The 23,581-nt window shown below is 40.0% G+C and overlaps 1 protein-coding gene across 2 annotated transcripts in view; it reads right to left on the bottom strand.

Moving 5' to 3' along the window:
* The window catches only part of larp1 (La ribonucleoprotein 1, translational regulator), a 59,272-nt gene that overhangs the window by 27,387 nt on the left and 8,304 nt on the right, over positions 1-23,581 (bottom strand). Inside the window, exons 2-4 of one of the 2 annotated variants that reach the window (XM_039777151.1) lie at positions 7,523-7,587; positions 6,141-6,206; positions 2,363-2,434 (exon numbers count right to left, since the gene is read on the bottom strand). In XM_039777151.1, coding sequence (XP_039633085.1) covers positions 2,363-2,434; positions 6,141-6,206; positions 7,523-7,587 — 203 coding nt within the window. The remainder of the gene's footprint in view (positions 1-2,362; positions 2,435-6,140; positions 6,207-7,522; positions 7,588-23,581) is intronic. The other variant, XM_039777152.1, reaches the window with a different exon arrangement.

Below are 23,581 nucleotides of genomic sequence, written 5' to 3'. Positions count from 1 at the left end.
CTTCATGTGGCGGCTGAGAAACGTAACGTCTCCATAAGAGCAGGCGGCTACTCTAGGAGGGATTTACCTGATTGAAGTAGGCCCCACGGGCCAGTCAAGAGTTGAAACATGGACCAGTAAGATCCCAAAAGAAAAAAAGATGATGTGTTAGAATCCAGAAATGAATGAGCACGGGCTATAACGGGACAGAGTACTAGTTCCGACATGTTGTCTCGTCAGGAGAGATGCGCCACCGGTAAGCTGCTGTTTCGCTACATGCGCCGTGCTGTGCTGCCGATACGCGCGATTTGTTTGCTTGATAACTGTTACGTTGGTCACGCTGATAAAACCTTATTTGGGTCTGATGTTTAACGCTGTCGACTTCGATAGTATCGTGACTATATTCCAGTAAATGTTTGATAAGTGCGTCTCACTGTCACACAAGCTACTTCCTGGTTGCGGTGCTGGAAGGAAATGTAGTCAATGCTTTACATTGGTAATGGATGCTACGGCGCATCTAAAACTACACTCAATGTTTTTCCCTTTAGGCCAACATACACCTTTGTGGTTTTGGGTTACTGGTTTAATGTGTAACATTGATATTGATTGATGTGCATTTCTGTGTTTAGATATATGTGCTTTGCTTAGTCATTCAGATTAAACACTATGTATATTATAATATTTATGATATTAAGTATTTATGATATTATTAATCTAGATTGTAATTTATATATATATATATTATTCAGAATATGGTATATTAGGTATGTGGCTAATATTGGGGTGGTGACAAAAATCTGCTCCCAAGTTCGGACAGTTTCTAGCCGTTTCAGCAGCCTTCAGCAGTACTAAATAAAAATTTTTTAAACCCAAATTATACCTTTTTTGAAGAACTATTAGCAGAACATCCCACCTAGCAGAACCTTTCCTTGTTTGTTTTCTCTTCATATTTGTAAAGTTAAGTGATTTAGCATTATTTAAATATCCATTACTACAAGCTTCAGTCTCAATTTAAAATGTGATTAACGCGATTAACTACAGCAAATTGTGCGATTAATTAGTTAATTTTTTTAATCGATTGACAGCCCTAATATATATATATATATATATATATATATATATATATATATATATATATATATATATATATATATATACACACGTACACACACACACACACACATATACACACACACACACGAATAGACGTAGGAATAAGTGCATTAAAAAAGTTCATTTAGCTAACTATTTTATAACTACTAAAATTAAAATATGTATTTTTTATGGCAGTAACCGCAGCGGTTTGAATGACTTCACAATATATGTGCGGTATGTAATAAGGTGGCCATTTTTGTCATTTTTTTGACACGCAATTAAGGCACACGCGTTCTGTGATCTGGGCCTCAGGCCGCTGCGTAGTTTGGGAAATCAGGAAGTGATGCAGCAGTAACGTTGCGGATTGCTAGCAGAAACAAACCTTGAGCAAAAATGGATAAAGAAAATGATCTTTTGAATGGCGTCAAAGCCCTTCCAGATGGTTCTCTTGACGAGACTAAATTTATTTGCATGTAAATTGAGTTACCACCGGAGTACGTCGAGTCTCACACACACCACTTGCTGGCCAAGCATACTGCTGATGCAGAGAACCCTCCTCCCCCTTATGAAAGGCAGGCCACGCTGGATAGTTTGCAATAGAGCTGCCTGGACAACTCTTATGGGCTTGAGCATATATTTCAAGAATATAATATGTAACATATAGTACCTTTAAGGGTTATTCTGGACAATATTCTAGAAAGCATTTGTCATTGATTTAGATTCTTGCAATACAAATTTGCATAATGCAAGCATATTTGTCTGCTCCCATGTTGATCAGATCATTAAAAACAGTTAATTGAAAAATATTTCTTTAAAGTACATTTTGAACAGATAAAAAAAAGGGGGCAATTATTGCAAGTTAACTAAGGACAATCATGCAATAAATCACGATTAAATATTGTAATCGATTGACAGCCCTAAATTGCATATTAAAGTAGTAAGTAACCACCTCAGTTTTATAAAGACAGTTAAATTGTGGCTTACAGGAAGCTTGTATATTATTTTTGACGCATAGCTTATTGTATGGATATGATGATGGTGATGCACCTGGACTCCTGCATCAATGTGGTCTTATATAAAGACAAGAATGGGCAAGTCTTGCTGACATGGATGACCTGGCGTCCTCTCTCTTATTGTGTCAAAGTCAGAAAGACCCTTGTTTACATAATTTGAGATGAACAAAGTATTGAGCAGGCTTTTACTGACTGACTATTTTTTTTTACTTGTTACTGTTATAAGAAGTTAGGTAGGCAGGCTGCAGGTTTCACAGTCTGCAGGTTGAACTTACAGTGGATCTCCATGAGTCTCTGACCTGCCTGACAGTCGGCGGGCAGGACACGGTCCGTGTCACTGCCTCGATCTGAACAGAGGGAGGGAAGAGCAGTTTAGAGAAGACAATGAGGTGAACCATGACACACACACACACACACACGGAGAGTCCTAAACCTTCAATGTTTGGAGACTTTTCCAGGCCCTAAAGTGAATGCACAAGTCCTTTGGGGGGGGTTTTTTTTTTGGCAAGGGGAGACAGGACAGGACATAATTGTTGCCTTTTTAAAAGCACATCTGTGTTGTGAGACTCCGCTCGAACAACACAAGGGCTATACGCTTCTTCCGGTTACCATCAAACACACTGAAAATGAAAAATGGATGCTGTACAAGTTGTGGATAATAATCAGCATCTGCTGCATCTACAGTCCAATAAGCTCCCTCTGGGTTTTATAAAGTGCATCCCATATCATCTCAGTGGCTAAATGGCTAATGTGTCACGAAGCCAGGCATACATTTTCTTTGTGGTTTATTGCTTTGGATTCTGCACAGATGGGAATAAGAGACGATTATTTTTAGTGAGGACAGAAAGGTGCGAAAGGAGCCATTAGCAACAACGGTCTGAAGCTCAGGTTTTCTGAATCAATAAAGACGTGTAACAGCTGAGGAAATGTCGACAGTAATGCTGAGCTCAGAGGGATGCCGATTCATTCTTCTTCCACCACAGGAAGCCACAGTGATGAAGCTTCCGTTGAACCCCTTTCACGTCGAGAGCACAACCAGAGTTGACTTTGTGTTTGAAAGGGTTGACTTGACAAAAGAAGGGTCGAACGTGGTCAGATAACCCTGATCTGACCTGGGTCATTAGTGTTAAAAGAGGTTTTTCACCGCCAAAAATGATAGACTCCTAAACTAGGGCTGTTGGAACGAATTCCAAAAGTCGAATGTTATTTGAATAGTTAAAAAAAAAAAAAAATCAATACCATTTGAATGCGGAAATTACTATTCAAATGTGATTTTTTTTTTTTTTAAATAGGTTGGCTAACATTAGCTAATCTCCCTCTTCTCATGTCACCTCTGATGAACAATAAGTTATGGGAGTGAGAACACAAGGCATTGTGAGCTAATGTTACGTGCTCAGTAACGTTAGTACCAGGTGGGAGTGACAGGCTGTGGCTGGAAATTTGAAGGATGGGAAATATTTTAACCAAGAAAAATCCTAAAGAAAAATGCATTCAAGTTACAGACTCAATATAGAAGTTTCATTGCATGAAATCTCAGGTTTAACTTGAACCACAGCTCCAAACTCTAAAGCACAACCCTGCGATTAAAAACCCCTCCTTTATTTTTCAGTGCAATCTGAGAAATTCAGCAACTGATTGACAGCTTTAAATGTTACATGGCGGAGAGTGAACTCCAGCAACCCTAAGAATAGCAGCAGCAGCACTGATCCAGGGGTGGTTTATTGAAGGGGGGTCCCTAAAAGGACATTCCTTCCCAGGCCTTGGTCACCGTATCCAAACCCCACCCCAACTACGATTTCTGCCACCAGAGCCACTGGTTATTCCTGGCGCTGCTGATGTGACCCACATTTTACTGCTCGGGGACATGTGGCTCTCCCTCATGTTCTCTCAGACCTGGCTGCCTAAAATGGGGGAGGTTACCAGGGTCGCTCTCCCAGTGACACACTATCACCCAGAGATCAGAAATAGAAAACGGGCCTGCTGCTATTGTAAGGCGAACACAAATTAGACGCATCCCCTATTGGACCAATCGCTGTGGAGAGCATAAGTTAATGAGGAAGAGGGTCAGTGTGTTGGATGTGTGGCGAAGGCTTCTATGGACACCTGAGTTGAGCTGGTCTAGACTGTACGTATGCATAGTAGAGATGCACCGATTGACCGGCTGGTGACCGGAATTGGCAGATTTTCACGTGATCGGCCACGACCAGCCGGTCAGTCTGATATATGCCGATTTTATGCCTGTCAAACGCACTCGGGCGCCGCGTGATTCACATTGCGCAACATCAGCATCACACGTACACACGCAGGGTTTTCGCTACATGCGGGTAGAAGTGGCACACCGCCGCTCCATCAGCTCTTTATGAAATGTCATAGTCGTAATTATACATGGCTCTGCAGAGCCGTCTGCTCTACTGATCTCATGCGAACAGTCAGCCGCTCTCTCTCCCCTCCGAGGCTGAACAACTGGAACATGAAAACCGCACTCACGCTGGTCCCGTGAAATATGACAGCTACAGTTTATCAGAAAATAGCGTTGGGCACGCAGAGTCTGAAATTGATTATTTTCATTATCGGTATCTGCTGATTCAGATTTTTTCATTAATCAACTAATCCATATAAAAATGTCAGAAAAGTGAAAAATGACACATCACAAGGCGACATCTTCAAAATGTCTTGTTTTGTTTGACCAACAAAAAACAAACAAAATTATCAAATGAAAAAAAGAAAAGTCACAAAGCCTCACAAATCAGAAGCTGAGATGTTTGGCGTACATTTGATGTTTAAAAAGAATTAAGAAAATTCATTCTATACCTAATTTCCTGAATGTCAATGTGTGTGTGTGTTGGCTCAATGTGTTTTGGCTCAATGTGTTTCTATAAATAAATAAAAGTGTACCAACAGTAAGTGAGAGTTTTTTCAATTTTATCCATTTAACAGAAAGGATTTTTTTAATGATATAATCCCTCAGATGGAGCTTTTTCTTAATTTCTGAATTCTTCTTACTGATTGTCTTCTTACAATGTTCATAAACAGATCCGATCAATTTCAGAGATCCCTGCTTTGAGATCAGCCATTTTTGTTTTTGCTCCCAAGTGTCCAAGAGCTCCTGCCATGGTGGTAAACCTGGACTAACTCTATGCCTAAAAAAAAAAAAAAAAAAATTCCATGCAGTCCTGAGGACCCAAAGTCGGGCCAGCAGAAGCAGACTGCTCCGTCTGGACGTGGTGTTTAGCTGCTGTATAATTACAGCCACAAGCACTAAAATACCTATTGTAGAAAACTACACAGCAAAGTGTAGCAGGACAAACCGAGCAGCTCCTTTTGATTGGTTGGTGAATATTATAATTTTGAAACTACTAAGATTCTCTTTCTATAAACCCCTAACTCTGTGTTGTCACCCATGTTGAATAAGTCTTTTAAATCTTTCTGTTCACCTGTATCTTTTAACAACCAGGTAAGGGTGACACTTCCTTTTCTGCCTCCACCTGCTTGCTGTCATCATCAAGGATCATTTTCTGACATCATACCACCACAGCTCGTTTAAACATTGATTCTGTATGAAAACGCCAAGTCATGCATCCAATATTGTTAAGTTATTACCAACGAGGTACCAAGTTAAAAAGGTATTTTGTTATGACCACCCATTTCTATCTCTGGTGTGTCCTGCAGACACAAGGTTGATATTTGGTTCCTGTTTTCCCATCACTTAAAACATTTTCCAAGTTCTAATCCTGTGTCCTGGTCAGGCTGGTTCCAAGTTGTATTTATTGTCATATGAACAACAATTACAACAATTCTTTTAACACTGCTCAAACAAAACTGTATAAAAGAAAAATGTGAAAGTAAAACTGATGTGAAAGTAAAACTGATGTGAAAGTAAAACAGAATCTAAAAAAGGAGCTCGAGACACAGAAGCCATCTTCTGAAGATGCAACAAAACATATGAAATAGTTCAGTAGTCCCTAATACACACCACCTTAATCTCATCAGTGTGTCGTCTATACACCTAGAAACCTGTGACGCAACACTTCTCGAACAAAAAATAACACCCACCTGCATGTCTTTAGTTGCGATCTCCCCAGGAGTTGGCCAGCTGTTGGCGTCGGCAAAATCTCCAACCTGAGCAACAAATTAGAGAAAAAAAAACAAAAGCTGAATTAGCAGCAGTGTCGTGGGTCTCTGGAAACTGAGATGTTAGAGCAGGTTATCCATGAAGACCGGCGACTATCCAAGATCACACCTTCAAACCTGCACAAACAAATGTATCCATAGGTTGCCTGTGATTTGTCAATTTCTGTATTGTTTCAGAAACGATGCACTTAACGCAAGGACATTATAAAAGTTTATGGCCAGGGTGTGTCTAACAAACCTGGAGTACAACAGCTGAGTGCCTGCAATCAAAAGGTATGAAGTGTTGAACGACACGCTTTGGGGAGAGTTTTGTTTATTTTATCTGCGGGCCAATGGCACACCAGGAACTCACATTTGCATTCCAGGAAGTGTGAAGGGAGGTTACTACACAGCTTCAGGCATAGCAGATAAATACCAGCACTCTGACTACACATACCTTCACTGAGCGGTGTTGAAGCTCTGAACTACTGAAGAAGTTCGGTTTGAATTGGCCCAGAACTTATTGTATATATTTCCATAAATAAATACATTTAACAGACGGGGTTGTTAATACACAGTCATGCAATCATACAACCGCATTGACGACATGAACACTCGCAAGTCATCAACATCTATCTCATCTGGCACCAACCAGGGAAAATAATTTGAATAATAATTTATACTTTATTAATCCTGCATGGGGAAATTACAATGTTTTATTACACACAGGCCTGAATTACACACACATGCTCAGTACCTAAACATGCACTAATGGAGAGATGTCAGAGTGAGGGCGCTGCCCATGAAAAGGCGACCCCGAGCAGTTGGGGGTTCGGTGCCTTGCTCAAGAGCACCTTGGCAGTGCCCAGGAGGTGAACTGGCACCTCTCCAGCTACCAGTCCACCACCATACTTTGGTCCGTATGGGGACTTGAACCAGCAACCCAACTCCCTACTGACTGAGCTACTGCCACCCAGCTACTATAGCTTCCCCTGGATGTTCTACAGAAGTAAAACAAAAACATTGAACCTGCATTTTGATTACCAAATGATATTCTCCAAAAATACTACAATCTAATAATATTGTTTGTTAGACTGATCAGATAAACACACAAAACATTCACATTGTTATTTTTTTTTTTAATTATTCTGTCTTCAGTATTCAATCCCAGCAGTTACTTGCTTTACTTTATACGTCTGTTTTGGTTGATGACCAAAAAAGGAGCCACGTTGGTACCGTTCTCTCTTATCAAGCATTACTTAATGCTTATAGTATACACCAGTATTTTCTCACATGCGTACAGATAGACACACACAGAATATTACCTTTCCTCCACGTCTGGCTTTGGGTGGGTTCCCTGCTCTCACCACCTTGGCGGGGCCGGTAGACTCTGTAGAAACACATTAAAAGATAGTCAACATTACAACCGGCTCTGCATACATGAACACAGATCATCTAAAAACTATCAGCAACAGCACAAATGGAGAGGAAAGGAGGAAAACAACAGATTAGCATTTGAAATTAGTTGGAATTTTTTCTAAAAACTGATAACAAAAAAGTGCGAAATTAAACAGAGTTTTCTCGATGTAAGTTTTGCCCATATTTACTGACTTGCTTGTGTCAGTTTAATTCGTTTTTTTTTTACTTTTCCACTACTTCTCTTATCTACCTGTGCAAGTACACTTTCAATAAATCATCTGTCTTTTTTTGGCTGTTTCCTAGGATTACCTTCACTTATTATGCAGCTGTGGCATCAGTTTTAGATAAACTAAACAAACCGCAGCAACCAGACACCAGTACCATCATTTTTCTGCCCTGTCATTATTGTAACAAAGTGCAAAACTACCAGAATGCATAATCAGAATTGGAGCACAGTGATTCAACGTGGGAGTGAATGATGGTTAAAGTATGTCAACCAGCAGCACCCCAGACACTGGAAAAACTGGGAAACTCCTGAAGAAATCGGGGAATCACCAGAGGCCCCACGATACGATATTATCCCAATACTTGTGTTACAATACATTATTGCGATATATTGCAATTTATTACTCTTTTCCAAATTCAAATTATGTTACAAAAAGGAAAACTTTGTCAACATCTGTTTTATTTAAAATTATGAATTTCAATTTTTGTTAATCTCGCTTCAATTTTGTTATTTCTTTTGAATATTCTAGTACCAAAAAGTTAAAGTGATGGTTCGGAGTCATTTCACCCTAGGGTCCTTTGCACCATGATCTCGAGCCAAACACCCCCCCAGAAGCTTTTTTCACCTGGGTCGAACATTGGGAGCGTTAGCGTAGCGTAGCGTTATCAGCTGAATAGCTTAGCGCAGATGCTAATGGATCCGAAGTGTGTCTTAACATTACCCCACTAATAATGCCCGAAATGATACCAAACGTCTACAAGTAGTACAAATAGGTTATGCACTCATAAAACGATGGATTGTAAAGTGTGTAAGTACACCAGAAGTTTATGTAAATAACACTTGCCTGCTGGCTTCTGCTCTCTGCTGCTGCTGCTCTTACTACCGGGCAGTAAGAGTGCTTAGGGACATCTACAAATTACAACACCGAAAGAGATGCAACAAAAATATTTATTAATTTAATGATTAAATAAGGTAATGTCTCCAAACTTACCTCAATTATTACTTGTCTCCTGCTAGTTATACTACAGCACTTACTTTAAAAATAAGTTAAATAAAAAATATTTTTGTTGCATCTCTTTTCGGTTGTTGTATTTTGTAGATGTCCTAAACTAAGATCTTACAGCAACAACAACAACAACAGCAGAGAGCAGAAGCCGCAGGCGTGTATTTACATAAACTTCTGGTGTACTTACAAACTTTCCAATCCATCGTTTTATGAGTGCATAACCTATATATACACTAGTGTAGACCTTTGGTATCATTTCGGGCATTATTAGTGGGGTAATGTTAAGAGACACTTCGGATCCATTAGCCTCTGCGCCCGGCTATTCAGCGGCTAACGCTACTCTACGCTAACTCTCCCAATGTTAGACCCAGGTGAAAAAAGCTTCTGGGGGGGTGTTTGGCTCGAGGTCATTGTGCAAAGGACCCTAGGGTGAAATTACTCCAAACCATCACTTTAAATTGTCATGTGCAATTTATATAATAAAAGACCAGTAAAAGATACTTGTCATTGTGTACTGATGCAGTATTGCCAAGGAAAATATCATATATTTAGTCTATAAAATGTCACAAAATAGTGTATCCAAAACCCAATTTACATTGATCCGAAAGAAAAACATTTCAGAAGCTGGAAATGGCAAGTGTTAGCCTGAAAGTATGACAAATTAAACAATCTCAGCACTAAAATGATCCATTAAGCTGAAATTATTTTCACCATTTGCATTTTTAGGTATAATTTTGTGTGGTAGCTAACTTTTTTTTACCTGGTTTGTCATGTTTTTTTTATTTAATTAGATCCCCGTTAGCTTTCAATGTAGCATTTGCTAATCTTTTCAGCCAAATAAATGTAATACATTAAGAAAGAAAAGCAAAAGCCGTTAATCCTAATACATCAAAATCAATAACGCACAACCTATAATAATATCAATAAATGAGAACAAATGACCATACATAGAATTCACTAAATCAGGGCAATGTGCACCAAACACACACAACACGTACAACAATATAGCTACGTACACAACCATCCAAACTCAAGAAAACTCGGACTGCATTAGTGAGGCTAGATATGAATCTGCATAAAAATATAAAAAACAGACAAGCTAGGCTCACTTCATCTTGCTGATGTGTCTTGTGATCTCAACTCCGATATTTTGCCCCTTGAGGTCTTTAGCTGCAGTATCACCACACTCCTGAATACGAGGGAGTAACAGCGGCCCATAGGGACTTCGCTGAGCCGTTTACACCAAAGAGAACATTTCAGTAAGCACCTTAAGGATATATATGAGAGAGAGAGAGAGAGAGAGAGAGAGAGAGAGAGAGAGAGAGAGAGAGAGAGAGAGAGAGAGAGAGAGAGAGAGAGAGAGAGAGAGAGAGAGAGAGAGACTCTGACTGACTAGCGGGGACATATAGGGCAGCGGTCCGTTACACCACTGCTGTATATTCAACATCACTGATAATGTATTGATGAATGGAAAATGTATTCCATAAGAGAACACATTACACTTCATAAGGTTTTGTATTGGTATGGGCTGGGTCCAGATTGACGTTTGATGTTTACATCAATGGTGCTTAAACTTAGTCAAAGTTGGTGGACAATGTTTACCGATGTAGAATTTTTAATGTCAAGATGCCGGCCATATTAATTGCCCAGACAATTCACCAGTGGTTTTGTTGCTGCCGTTTACGTTCCTCCTTATGCACATTGAAAACATGCACTACAGGGACGCACTACTGCTTTTGTTTTTCTTGTGTAGCATAAGGGACTACAACCGCATTTTGTTGTGCAACCTGTGTTGTACAATGACAATAAATGAACCATAAGCCACATACAGTAAAAAAGTATTACATAATTATGAAACAAATGCAGTTTGAAGCAGAAATTACAAACCTAGTATACTTTTTGTATTCAAATAAATGAAATCACTTTGCTTGTAAATGTCTCCTCGTATCCCTTTTGTTAAAGAAAAACATTTGATACATTTTCACTGAGCCTCTAAGATTCTTTATGCACTGCTACATTTTCAATTTAGGAGCACACATGCTACTTTGGGAAAAAAAAAAGTTACTGTCAAGCCCTGGATGGGTTTTTGTGTTTGCACAACACACAGAACTTGTATCTGGAGCAGAGTAGACCTTGACTGCAGTGTGTTCACATGTCGAGTTTCTTCATCAGCTTATGTTGGAGTAAAACAATTGTTCACATTCCTTTGACTAGACACAGAGAAGTAAATCATAAATAGCAAAAAGTCTGGCTAAAAGCTAAGTAATTGCAGGACAGAAGAAACTGACGGAGAACCTGAATGTCTTGACTGGCTTTGACAATAGTTTTGAATCTCCAAGAAGCCAAACCAGCATCAAATTAACACATGAGAAGTCAGAAATGTTCAGGGGTTATATATAGTTGAGAAGTCCCGTGAAACAGCGTAGTGGCCACTGAGGGGGATTAGTGCAAGCACAGCATCTATACTGTATGTTGGTCTTACTTAGTCATACAATTCTTCAAGTAAAAACTGACCAACTGGACGTCACATTTGCAGAGAGCATGATTGTACAACCACAGTTAGAGGTTGGAAAGAAAAAAATAACACCAAAGAAACACAGGAAAATATGGATCTAAAATGTAGCAGGTACAGTCACTAGATGAAAATGTTCTCCATGCACACAGAGCAACCAATCAAAACTCAGCAAGACTAGAAGACAAGACAAAACGGTCTCCTGAATTGCAACAGAAGAGATCTCCATCCACAGAGAGCTGCACTAACATGGTTTAGAGTGTATTAAATCTGCTCAACAATTCTGGTTCTTCTTGAATCTTAACTTTAGATTGTTGTCATATATCATTTGAAAAGCAACAAAAAATATGTGAAAATGTATTGTCTTGTCTGAATGTTGACCATTGTATATTTATTTTTCTTCAAGCTGGATACATTAACATAAGATGATTCTGAGGCATTTTGAGTACAATACTGAATTATAAAAAATAAAAAAAATAAAAAGTCAACTCCGTGCACTTGGCTGTGATGACATTTGTGTCTTGTAACATTTAGCCACACTTTTCAGTGCTGGCTCTGATCCACCATATTGTTAAAACTATGCACATAAGTAACCAGCAACATAGACAGAAGCACAGCAAGTGCTTCACTTTGAGGAATCAGTTAGCAAAATCATTTAAGAGAATGCCACCGATTTAGCCCTGCACTCCTATGACAAAAGTTCAAAACTGATGGTGCAGAACCAGAGATACTTCTTTGTCAAAACCTAGCACCTATATTACCAACAATGCAACTCAACCACAAGAACGTTCAGGTCTGGGATTCAGCTGTGTGATGCTAGTAGCAGCTATTGTAACCTAAAGATGAGGAGCAGGCTACAGAGGTCTGGTAACCAAACTTCTCTCCACAACTCCAGATGTATTTTTCATTTCCCAACTTGTAGTCTTCAGCCCCAACCAAAGCTGACTTAAGTGGCATCCCTTAAGATTAAGACAAGTTTATCAGACCTCAGACACAGCTCCCTCTGGAGACACAAAAGACTTTATACAATTTATATAGTTTTTTTTTTTTTTTTTTTTTTTTTAAACATACGCAGTACTACTCCCCTTTAAATCTAGAATATTTACAGGTCAGAGCCACTTCTTGATACGAAGCCTTCACTGCAAATGTACCTCTCGTGGCCCATAATTGTCATTTGGCATCTCAGAAATGTGACGCAAGTCATTTACTGGCAACAACTTACATGACTTCTGAACTTCAAACTTAAACTGTTTATTTAGTTTTGAGTCACAGAGTTGAGAAATGGTTTAACCGAGTACAGTTTTGACCTTTGCTTCATTTCGTTTGCTAAACTGTGTCATGGTCATGTGTCCTCCAGGGATTTTCAAGAGAAGCTTTGACGGCAGAAAGATTTTCTCCAAAACACGATTTCTAGAAAGCTAGAAATCACGCACAGTATAAAGTGTAGGGAACAATCCTAGAGGGGAGATAAAATCCACCAACAATCCTGCAACCTGAGCCCACAATAGTGTGAGGGTGTGGTGTACCTTGTCATTACAAATAGATTTGTTCAACTTATATTTAGATAATACAGTATGATGATACGATAGGTTATCTGTGACTACTACAAGTTAGTAAAGAACGACAGGTAGGCCTAGATACGTTACCATTAACAACAAGTTTTTTGCTGATTTTCTCCAATTGCAACTGAGCAGTGAGTGCAGATTTAGGCTCCACAAAGGCAGCATTCAAATGTAATTTAAAACTCTAGAGTTTCTTCTGTTGAAATATCGGTTCAAGTCTGAAGTTTTTAATGCATTTCAGTCAACTGTTAGTTTTGAACATCACGTTCCCTCATCTTTTGCAGAAGCAGGGGTCTTGGTTTCTGGTACTGTTCCCTTTTTAATTTGTTTTACACAATGTTTTTGAAAAGAGGCCGTGTGAACTAATTCAACACTAAATGTTTGCTTTGTGAAGCTGGCAGCTTAACTTCTTAACTGGCCTACATTTTACGGTTAAACAAAAAAGCTTCTTATGACCCAGTGCCATTTCCAGTGGTTAACTCAATAGCTCAGTCAGCAGGCATGATGTTGCTTCAACAGTCTGCTGCCTATCGTAATCATGGCTGATATCACGTGACACTACCATTCAGCCTAAAATCACTAATGATCATTTCAACAAAATTCCAGACTTTTCTCAGGCTAAATTTAACCAAGATTCAGGATCTTATTCCAGGTTTCCTAATAGTGGATAAAGTCTCCTGCAAAAATTAGTATTCTGGGATTATACAAGCATTAAGCTGACCTGGACCTCCGACCATAACCAGGTTTGAGACATCTTTGTTTTTACAAACATCATTTGTTTTTGTGGCTATTTCCGGCATCAGATTACGATAAACCATAACATCACCTGGGTAGATGACAGCTTCAACTAATTTATTTATTATAAATTTATCATCTAAATGTGTAATTGTAATTTCTGCAGGAGCATCAAAATACACACTAGAGAATAGTGGGATACATAGGCCAGCTTTCTTTATCCAAAAAAGGTAGTAGTTCACCAGAATACCGCATTAATGTTTATTAATCACCTTTCTAGGAAAGTTTAGAAATTGTTCCCGGGCCCATGTTCCAACCTTCCACCAAAATTCCCCAAAACCTCTATATTTTTAGGATTTTGTTTTAATCTAAACACCTTGTCACACCAGAATTTGACATTTCTTGGCAAAAACCTATTTTAGTAGAGTTGCTCTTAATTGAATAAAACCCATGTACAATCCCCAAACGAAAACCCCAGGAAGGAGTAAAAGGCACAGAAGAGAGAAAATAGGAAGAAGCTCGGGAAGCTTTTGTGACCGACTAGTGCATGTCCCACTTGGCTACCTTTTTAACGGTAGATCAGAGCGAGCAGTCACTAAGCTCCTATAACCAGATGCATCACAAAGACACATGGATTAATTTCACTGCGCAACTTTTCTCGTGTGACCAGGGTCCTGTTCAACCCTGACAAAATGCAGCAACACGTTTAAACTGAAACAGGGGTGCGTTGAACCCCGTTGTGTGTGAATGCACGCTGCCTTTTTATTACGTACACGTCTCTGCTGATCGGGTACCACCTGCGATACAGACAATAAACAAGACACGCCCGCCAAACGAGAGAAAACAAAGCTTATTGCGCGTGTACACCGTATTGAGATTTAAACTTGCCCGAGGTCTCAACAAACAAACAGGACAGAAAGCATAACCTCCCTGGCAGAAGTAAATATCTGATATTCTTACATTTCCACTGACCGGTTACCAAACATTACAGGCAAAGCATATATTGGGATTTGTTCAGCATCTTATTACCCTCTTCTCAAAGAGTTCACACGATTAGTGTAAATAAACAGAGATATCTGGGTTAGGGGTGCAACGATTACAGATTTTGTTTGTACAATTATAGTCTGAAGAATGATCACGGTTTCACGATTATTATCCATTAATTAATTTCACTACTAATGTATTAAAATCGCATGAACACTCTAGATTTGATTGTGTCATTTATTGCTTTTCAAACAGAAAAGACAGTAACCGTTTCGAATGTTTTGAAAAATTGATTATATGATCAATCATCAAGCTTTTTATTTAAATGAATCTGAAATGATTAGAGGTGAATCAGACAATCAGTCACCACCAACAACAACAGTGCTGTCCTTGAGAAGAAGTTGGCCCTTTTTGGGCTAGAAACAGCCCTGCTAGCTGGTGTGTCTAGAAGTTGGAGGAGCTGCTAGACAAGATGCACCGGTCACGGGGAGATTGGCAGCATGTTGCCAAGAAATAAATGCGACTGAGAGATTTCTTTGCAGCCTTATTTCCCATAGCGGACAAAGAGTAAGTAAGTGTGTGTGTGTGTGTGTGTGTGTGTGTGTGTGTGTGTGTGTGAGTGAGTGACTAACAGGGACATATAGGGCAGCAGTCCGTTACACCACTGCTGTATATTCAACATCACTGATAATGTATTGAGGAATGGAAAATGTATTCCATAAGAGAACACATTACACTTCATAAGGTTTTGTATTGGTATGGGCTGGGTCCAGATTGATGTTTGATGTTTACATCAATGATGCTTAAACTTAGTCAAAGTTGGTGGACAATGTTTCCCGATGTAGAATTTTTAATGTAAGCAAGTAACGTTAAGTGGTAACGTCAGTGACATGATTAAGCTGTTGCGGAGTTTTGACTCGTACGAATGTAACGCTATCGTCAGTTAGCTCACTGTAAATGCAAACGTCGGCTTCTGACTCATTAGCCGTTAACTGTAACGTTACCGTTAACATTAAACAGGCTAACATTAGCTAAATAATAACGTAAACAAGCACTTAACCGAGTTAATGATAAAGTCGCTAGCAGCTTACCAACTTGGGTTGAATTCCCCGTTGCAGCTGTCGTGAGGTCAGGGGCTGGCTCTGCGTTTCCCTGATGTTTGCGTACTTGATGCATCGCCAAAAAAAAACAGTAAGTTATACCACCACGGAACGCCTTTACATCACTCTGACAGTCAATACTCGCGTCGACCGGCGTCTGATTTCATGTGTGTAGTGCGTGTGCGCACGCAAGCGTTTATGTCATCAAGGAGGTTTAATAAGTACTGCACACAGTGCTACACATAACGCGCAGTCAGTTTACACTAGGCGTAGCGGAGCCTTTGCGATTAATTAACCCGGACATTTTAAAGATCGGTTAACAGTAAAATCTGTTAATCGCTGCATCCCTAATCTGGGTCCTGACACAAACTCCTGGGTCTATCAGCCGCCTAACGTAGAAACTCCGGCTTATGCAACAACTCTGTTGCCAAGTCATGGAATCAGCACACATTCCTCAAGTATTTATCCGCACTTATCTGCTTAGTTTGAACAACAGTGGACTGAAAATGTCTAATGTCACACTGCTGCTTACAAAGCATGCGCACACACACCTCAACGCAACCTACACAACCTATTGATGGTATGCTGAAGTTTCTCATTTTCTTCTTGAAGCATAAAACACAAACAAAAAGGTTCCAGTGATTTTTTATTAGCTTCAATGCTGAGATCAGAGTTGTGAAAGTTCTCTTCATTGATGTTTTGTCAGAGAAGAGACATGAAGTGCTCATCACTTCTACAGCACATCTGCAGGTTAAGTCTGACCCATACGTCGCCAAACGATGTAAGAAAAGTTTATTTTAAGTACATTTTTATGGTGTTTAACAAAACAGCCCTTAATCCTGCTATTAAGATTGTCTGCATTTTCATCATATTTCAGAATTCTTTAGGTTTGAGTGTCAGCGTCACAATGACACAGTCTTGCACATTTGTTATACTAGTAAGTAACTCAACTGGCACTTAAAGGTTTCTGGTAGTTGGTCGGTGGGTCGGTCGGTTGCACGCACGCTATAATGATTTTCTCTGAAGCCTTTTTTAGGACTTATTCTCACAGGAAGTGGGAAAACCGGTGACCCACTTACTCGGGTTATATCAAGTCTTTCTGCTTCGTCATCATGACAGAGGACTTTGTCAGGCTCTCTTATTCCCTTCACTTATTTACATTTCTAGTGTTTCTAAAAAAAAAAAAAAAGGCTGACCTTAAAAAAAAAGTTTGTCTTACTCAATTGAATTTAACTGTCACTTTTTCCCATTGTTTTTTTTTTTTTTTTTATTCACCAAGTTAGCAGCAAGGCTGTAAAAATGTCAAAAATCTGTGAATAAAGTATAAATAAAGTAAAAGTGAACAATACAACAAGCTAGAGCTTCTCAAGACACAGTGGCTTTATCTATTGTCAATACTGCCAGTAAAGTGAATGGCGTTACCCCCGAAAAAACATCGGCTTAAACCTTACAACATATGTTGCAGCCGTGGACTGTATAAAAAGATTGCAGCACATTGTTTCCATTTCAGCGCAATGTCAGAGTCTTTACTGAGGTTTGCTGTCATTTAGGGCATATATTAGCTATAAACAGAAGGAAACTCCGCTAGCTGCTAGTCTCATGTGCAATGGTAAACACTGCAGCTGTAACGTTAATCTGTCTACCTTAGCTGAGAACGGAGAAATGTCTTTGCCGTACTCTCGCATATAGGCCTAAGAGCAGACCAACTGCCACTTTGCTCGTTTGAAAGCCATGATGTCTCTCTCTCACGGGTGGGTCAAATTCTCTGGGCGGGCAAAGCAGAGAGAAGGGGAGGTAAGGGGAGGTAACCTTGCTCCTTATGACCTCATAAGGAGCAAGATTCCAGATCGGCCCATCTGAGCTTTCATTTTCACAAAATACCAGGGGCTCGGTTTACACCTATCACCATTTCTAGCCACTGGGGGACCATAGGCAGGCTGGGGGAATGCATATTAATGTTAAAAAAAATTCATAAAGTAAAATTCTCATCCATGGGACCTTTAAAAGGTAGGTCATAAACAATGAAAATCAGCTCATCATCTTGATGAGAAATGTGTTAAAATGTTAAAATGAAAACTTGCGGCCTGTCTGCACCACACCTGCGGGGGTGACATTCTGACAATTTACAGACTACATAATGGTTATTCGCAGTAAAGCAGTTCTTTCTCTCTCTTCTGGGAAATTGACACAAAACACCAACGGCCATGAGACATGCATCAAACATGACTCCGTGCTCCTAACTGAATTTTGTAGTCCGTCAACCACTGCAGCAAGTGGACAAGCGGTGGTTGTTCAATGATAAACAGCTCCGCCACATTCTGCTGATCAGCTGAGCCGCGCGCTACGGTTCCCCCCACTAAGGGAACATATGCATCATTCACAGGGCTGCTCGGTGTTCAGTGCATATCAGATGATATCAGATGATAGTCTAAAAAGGTCAGAGGAGAGCCTCCCAGGGCCAAGACATCTGCCAAACTAAAAGCTGCTGCTCCTCAGGCAGTCACGCAGTCAGCTGTGCATCCAGACAAGACCTCTTGTAGCAGTCTGCATTTTTGGGGGCTTTACATTTGTTCGAGGAATTTCTTTCAAGTAATGATTTATTGCAGTTTGCCTTTGCTGTAGCCATTTTCCCTTGACCTTTTTATTTTATTCAGTACTTCAGTTAGAGATTTCCTGGCTTCACAATCTTTCAACTCAAGGACAGCAGTAATTAATTTTTTGTACTGCTGCAAAGTCTTGGTATCCTTGCTACTAGAAGCTAATAAATACAAGTGTATAATCAAAAACTATTTAGGAACTTTGCATGCACTCTAACCCCAGAAATCTAGTTCCAGATTTGGTTCCTAGGACACAGTAGTTCCTGTCACCCAATAAAGTCCCTGCTCCCTGGCTTCAACTTAAAAATACTGAGGCGGTGACTGATCAAACCCAAACGCCGAAACTGCTACAACCTGTGCACAGCATTCGTTCACACTGCAAACAAGTCCTGATCATTTTTAATAATCAATATTAGGACTTGAAATGGGAAATGTTTAAAATGTAAGTTATGTAGCTGACCTCCAACTACTATAAAAAAACGTTATTCCAACTGTATCCAGAGTTACACAAAAGAGAGCAAGAAACAATTTGCAATATAACTACTGTACACTTTCAACATATTTCGAGAATACTGTATGTACTTATGTAAAATGCAAGGACCGCCAATCCTCGCCATTTTGCATTGCAGACATTACAAAATTCAAATATCAAAAGCGCACATCAGTAAATTAAAACACTAAGTAACTTTTCCCGCTTCGGTCCCCCTACGGGTTGTCTCATTGGAACTACAGCTGCAGCTAAAAGTTACATAGTGTTGCTTTAAATAGTCTATTACCTCTTCAACCAAAATATCGCTCATCAGTCATATCTTCACTATTCTTTAGATCACACAACAAAAAAAATTTCTAAATGAAACAGTCCCACTTCAGTCCCACAATTGTTTACTGCTGATCTTTAGTTTGTGGGATTTCGCATTTCAAATTATTTGACTAAAACCCCACTATAGGCATGAAACCACCTTGAGTACAGACCGATTCGACAGGTAGGAGTGAAGGCCGGGTGTTATCTTAGCGTTATGTGCTTAACTGTACAAGAGAGAGAGAGACCAAGGGCTCCAAATGTAACCCCAAGTTGCATCAGCAGAACAAAGTGAGTCAGAATCACGGAAGAGGATATACATGAACCCTTCCGATAAAACACTGTGCTTAAATGGAGAAAAGAAAAAAGTTTTTCCATTTTTATACTCTGCATGGCAACACCAGGACTGTCTATAGACACCTGAAATGTCAAAATAAAAGTGCAATATGGTGAAGCTATACAGAACTACCAGAAAGTCCCCGCTATATCATCCATAACAAGAACATTGAATAGCGCATCATCACTGTATGAAAAACTCTCAGTAGGACAAGAACAGAGGCCAAATATTTGTATTATAAACCATTTCCCTAAAACCTGTAAAAGAAAAACATGTCAATTCTGAAGCGGGATTTATGCTTCCGCCGAGGCTCCACGCGGAGCTTTCGCCATAGCCTACGTTAAGCGGCCTGGAGTTCATACGTGCGTTGGTGTGTGTGTCGATCTCTTTTAGAGAATAGCAGGGCCGGCATGTGTGTATGCTAGGGAGTGTGTATGATGTACACAATATTTTGAAGTAATACATATGTATGTATATAGATGTTTCGTTGGGTTAGGTGCTTCACCAAACAAGCAATATTAAGATCAGATGGGAGTTAAAAGCTTATTCAGACATGACCCAAAATATAAAATCGCCATCGCACAGTGACATGAACGCTGACAGAGAAAACAAAGCATTCGTCCTTTATCTGCTTATACCTAATTATCAGCTGACCCAACCAACACACATTAGTATGTAGTGACTCATCTTACTCTCAAGTCCACCACCACCCTCTCCTCTGTCAGTTACTCTCAAGTCCACCATCAGCCTCTCCTCTGTCAGTCCCTCCCTTCTTCACTCCAATAAGTCACTCTAATTTCACTGTCACCTCTTTTCCTTCTGTGTTCATTCCCTTTGTCTTCCTTCACAGAACTCCGAGCCAGTTCTTGCAGCCTGCTGTGCATGCCTGACTGCCAGAGGCCAACATTAACATTAACCCTAACCCCTCCCTTTGTCTCTCCAATTCTTATTTTGTAGGCTCTATATGAGATCAGTTTGCACATAAAAATGCTTTACTGCTTCCTTTTAATTTAGATTAAAAAAAAACAACTGCAGGGGGAAGAACCTCAAGTTGCATAATGTACTGTTCAAATGCTCTCCGTCAAACATCCTTTCCATGTTCTGTTATCTCCAATTTCACCACCCCAACAGACGCAGTCCCCCCCTCTTTTTCTCAGAAAACTCACTACAGAGCACACACCTCAGGTGGAGACCAAAGACAAATTCCCATGGGTGCTGCAGCACACACCAGACAGAATACCTGCTCCAAAGCCCAGAGGGTATCGCTGATGGAGCCTATAAATAAACCTTGTGCCACGTCGGCTCTGCAGTCTTAGATAAATACATTGGTAGTGTTGGGAAAAGGGCCCAATCCTCTTTTTTAGTTGGCTATGGCAAGTAGGTTTGTTCTACTCACCTTGTGTATTTTATTGTCATTCTGAAGTCATATTGCATTTAAAAAGATTTATTTATTCAAGGTGAGGGTTGTATGCTGGGATTTCCCCCATTACTGTTGCAAGTTAAGGGGGGAAAGCAGCACTTTAACATCTTCCTCACAGGCGGTATTCAACAAAACAGAGAAAACCCTTAATATAAAAAAAAGACATTTCAATTTCTCTCTGAATGAAAAAAATGAGAAACAAAAGGCAGGACTTGTTGAAAACTCGATTTCAGACAGTTCCCAAGAAAGGTACTAAAGATTTTGCTTATTATAGAGAAACATGAACTGTATAAGTGATAACCTTGTAATGGTTAAGTCATTTCTCATATTCAAAAATCTAAATTTTAGTCAGAGGGAAACTTTATCAGCATTGTCGACTAGATGCTTGCAGTCTGATGGTCTCACAGCAGAGCACAGTGACGACAGAGAGGGGAAGCCTCTCTGCAAGAACCAAATATGGAGGAAACGGCAGTCAGAGCGTACGCCAGTAGGCCTGCATGCTACACATCATCATCATCATCAAGGACTACCCAGCTTCACATGGTCAGTGTGGTGACATCACCTCTTGCAGAGTAAGAAGTCAGACAGCAGAGGGCCAACAACAACCCGCACATACGTTTAAGCCAGGTCAAGAGAGCGACAAGGGCTAAACAAACTGACAGACCATGATGCTAAACTCAGTCCTAAAATCTATTCTGGGATGCTCATCTGTTGGTTGTTTTAAACACATTTCAGCTGCAGCTTGCTGCTGTGAGTTTTGACATCTTGTCCTGCTGGGAGCTAAAACATTATGACAACTTTCTGCAGTTAATAACTCAAGCTTTTAACTACTGAATAAAACTGACAGAACAGCTCAGAAAAAAGGGCCATTTTACTCAATATATAAATGTATAATACATGTTTTAATAGTTCAGATTACTTTTTTTTTTTTTTTTTTTTTTAAACGCAGGTGTCGGCAGGTATGCTCTTTAAAGTCATGCCAACAGTGTTTATGGTTATCCACAGCACAGGGATGCAAACAACACTGTTTACCTTGATATGTTGGAGGTGTTCTCAAAAAGTAACAACCTGTCAACTTCAGCTTTCATCTAACACTGGCGGCGATTATGTCCATATCTTGTTGCGCAGACCAACTGTGCTTGAGGAAGAGCACCGCTAACAAAGTTCTGACAACTCTTTGAAATACACTACATTTCCTTTAGCTTCTTCACAATAAAAGCCTTCTAAGTCGAAAATAAAAATAAATCTGATATCGTAGAGGACAAACAGCAACGCAGGAGTGAAACTGAGCTACAAACCAGAACGATTCAGTTACAATCTAGGTGCTGAATAGAAAGACTTCTAAAAACAGCTATCTCAGTAGTCGAAGCACGGCTTAGCACAAGACAAAGCTTGATTTGGGGCAGGAGACCGTCACAGGTTGGCTTTGGCTACCAAGCTGGCCCACAGCAGCAGCAGTTGTCCACTGCAGTGGGGCCCCGGTGGAGACAAGTGCTCACACTTGGAGCAGCACAGCGCGATGACATCCAGCTATGCCCTGTCCTCGGAAAAATAAAAATAAAAAAAGGGTCAAAGTTGACACTGCAGCACATTTGCTGTTCACACGATTAAAAATCCATGCCAGAAACAACTGGTTTGGAGTGAAGACAAACTCACATCACACGACCACCATGTATTAAACAGTGATGAGTTGGTTTTAAAATGACCGTTGTCTTGTTTGGCTTTCGTAACTTCATGAGACAGGTTTAAATTTTGATTTCTTAGAATCCCACATTTCCTTCATTTCACAGATATCCTCCTTTATGAAAGGAGACAAGTACCAGCTACCTCTTCCTGGTTAACAAGCTACAGCTACTTTATTTCTGGTTGACAAGGACTCATCCACTACTTCATTCAGTGTGCAGGTCATTTAACCAACAAACCCAGAGCCAAAGTGTGCAAACGCCTCCAAAGAGTTTTGTTGTGAGTATTAGATACTATTAGACAAGTTGCTCTTAATGGCTACCTGCTCATTAAGACACATTTTCATACACATAAAATTCAATTCCACCGGAGTCATTAATTGATTTGCATCGAACACCAAACAGTCCACACCCTGAGCCGGAGCACAGAGGGATGTGCTGCTATCATCGAGTCCAGACAACTCTGAGACCGATAAAGACGCTTGAGTTGGACGAATTAAGACAAGGGCTGTGTGTGTGTGTGTGTGTGTGTGTGTGTGTGTGTGTGTGTGTGTGTGTGTGTGTGTGTGTGTGTGTGTTAGGTGGAGTAGACAGACACTAAGCTGCTACCTTAGCATTTCCCTCTTAATCTGCTCAGACAGCCTCAAGTCAAACATAAATGCTTACATATGTGCGTCAGTTTTTGACAAATGAGGCTTATTCATTTATCGTTCATGATTTAGATTAGGCGATCTCTTATATTTTCAAATCATCCAATCGTGGTTACTTGAGATCACCGATAGGCCATCTAATCGCCAGTCTGACAGGCTACAACACGTAATTGGACATAATATATTATGGATATCCGGAGCAGCTTTCACTTTCGCGGCTGTCCTGCCTCCTGCTTGCCCGACGTGCTGATATGCTTCTGTGTTGATAGTGCCTTGCTTCGGTAGCTCAATGCAGTTATTTTTGTCATATTCTTCATTACAGTGGCGAATTATCCACTTTACATTTAAACCTAAC

The sequence above is a fragment of the Perca fluviatilis genome, chromosome 16 (assembly GCF_010015445.1).
Source record: "Perca fluviatilis chromosome 16, GENO_Pfluv_1.0, whole genome shotgun sequence".
Lineage (NCBI taxonomy): Eukaryota > Metazoa > Chordata > Actinopteri > Perciformes > Percidae > Perca > Perca fluviatilis.
Note: the sequence above shows the minus strand (reverse complement) of the source record. Positions and strands in the feature narration are given on the sequence as shown.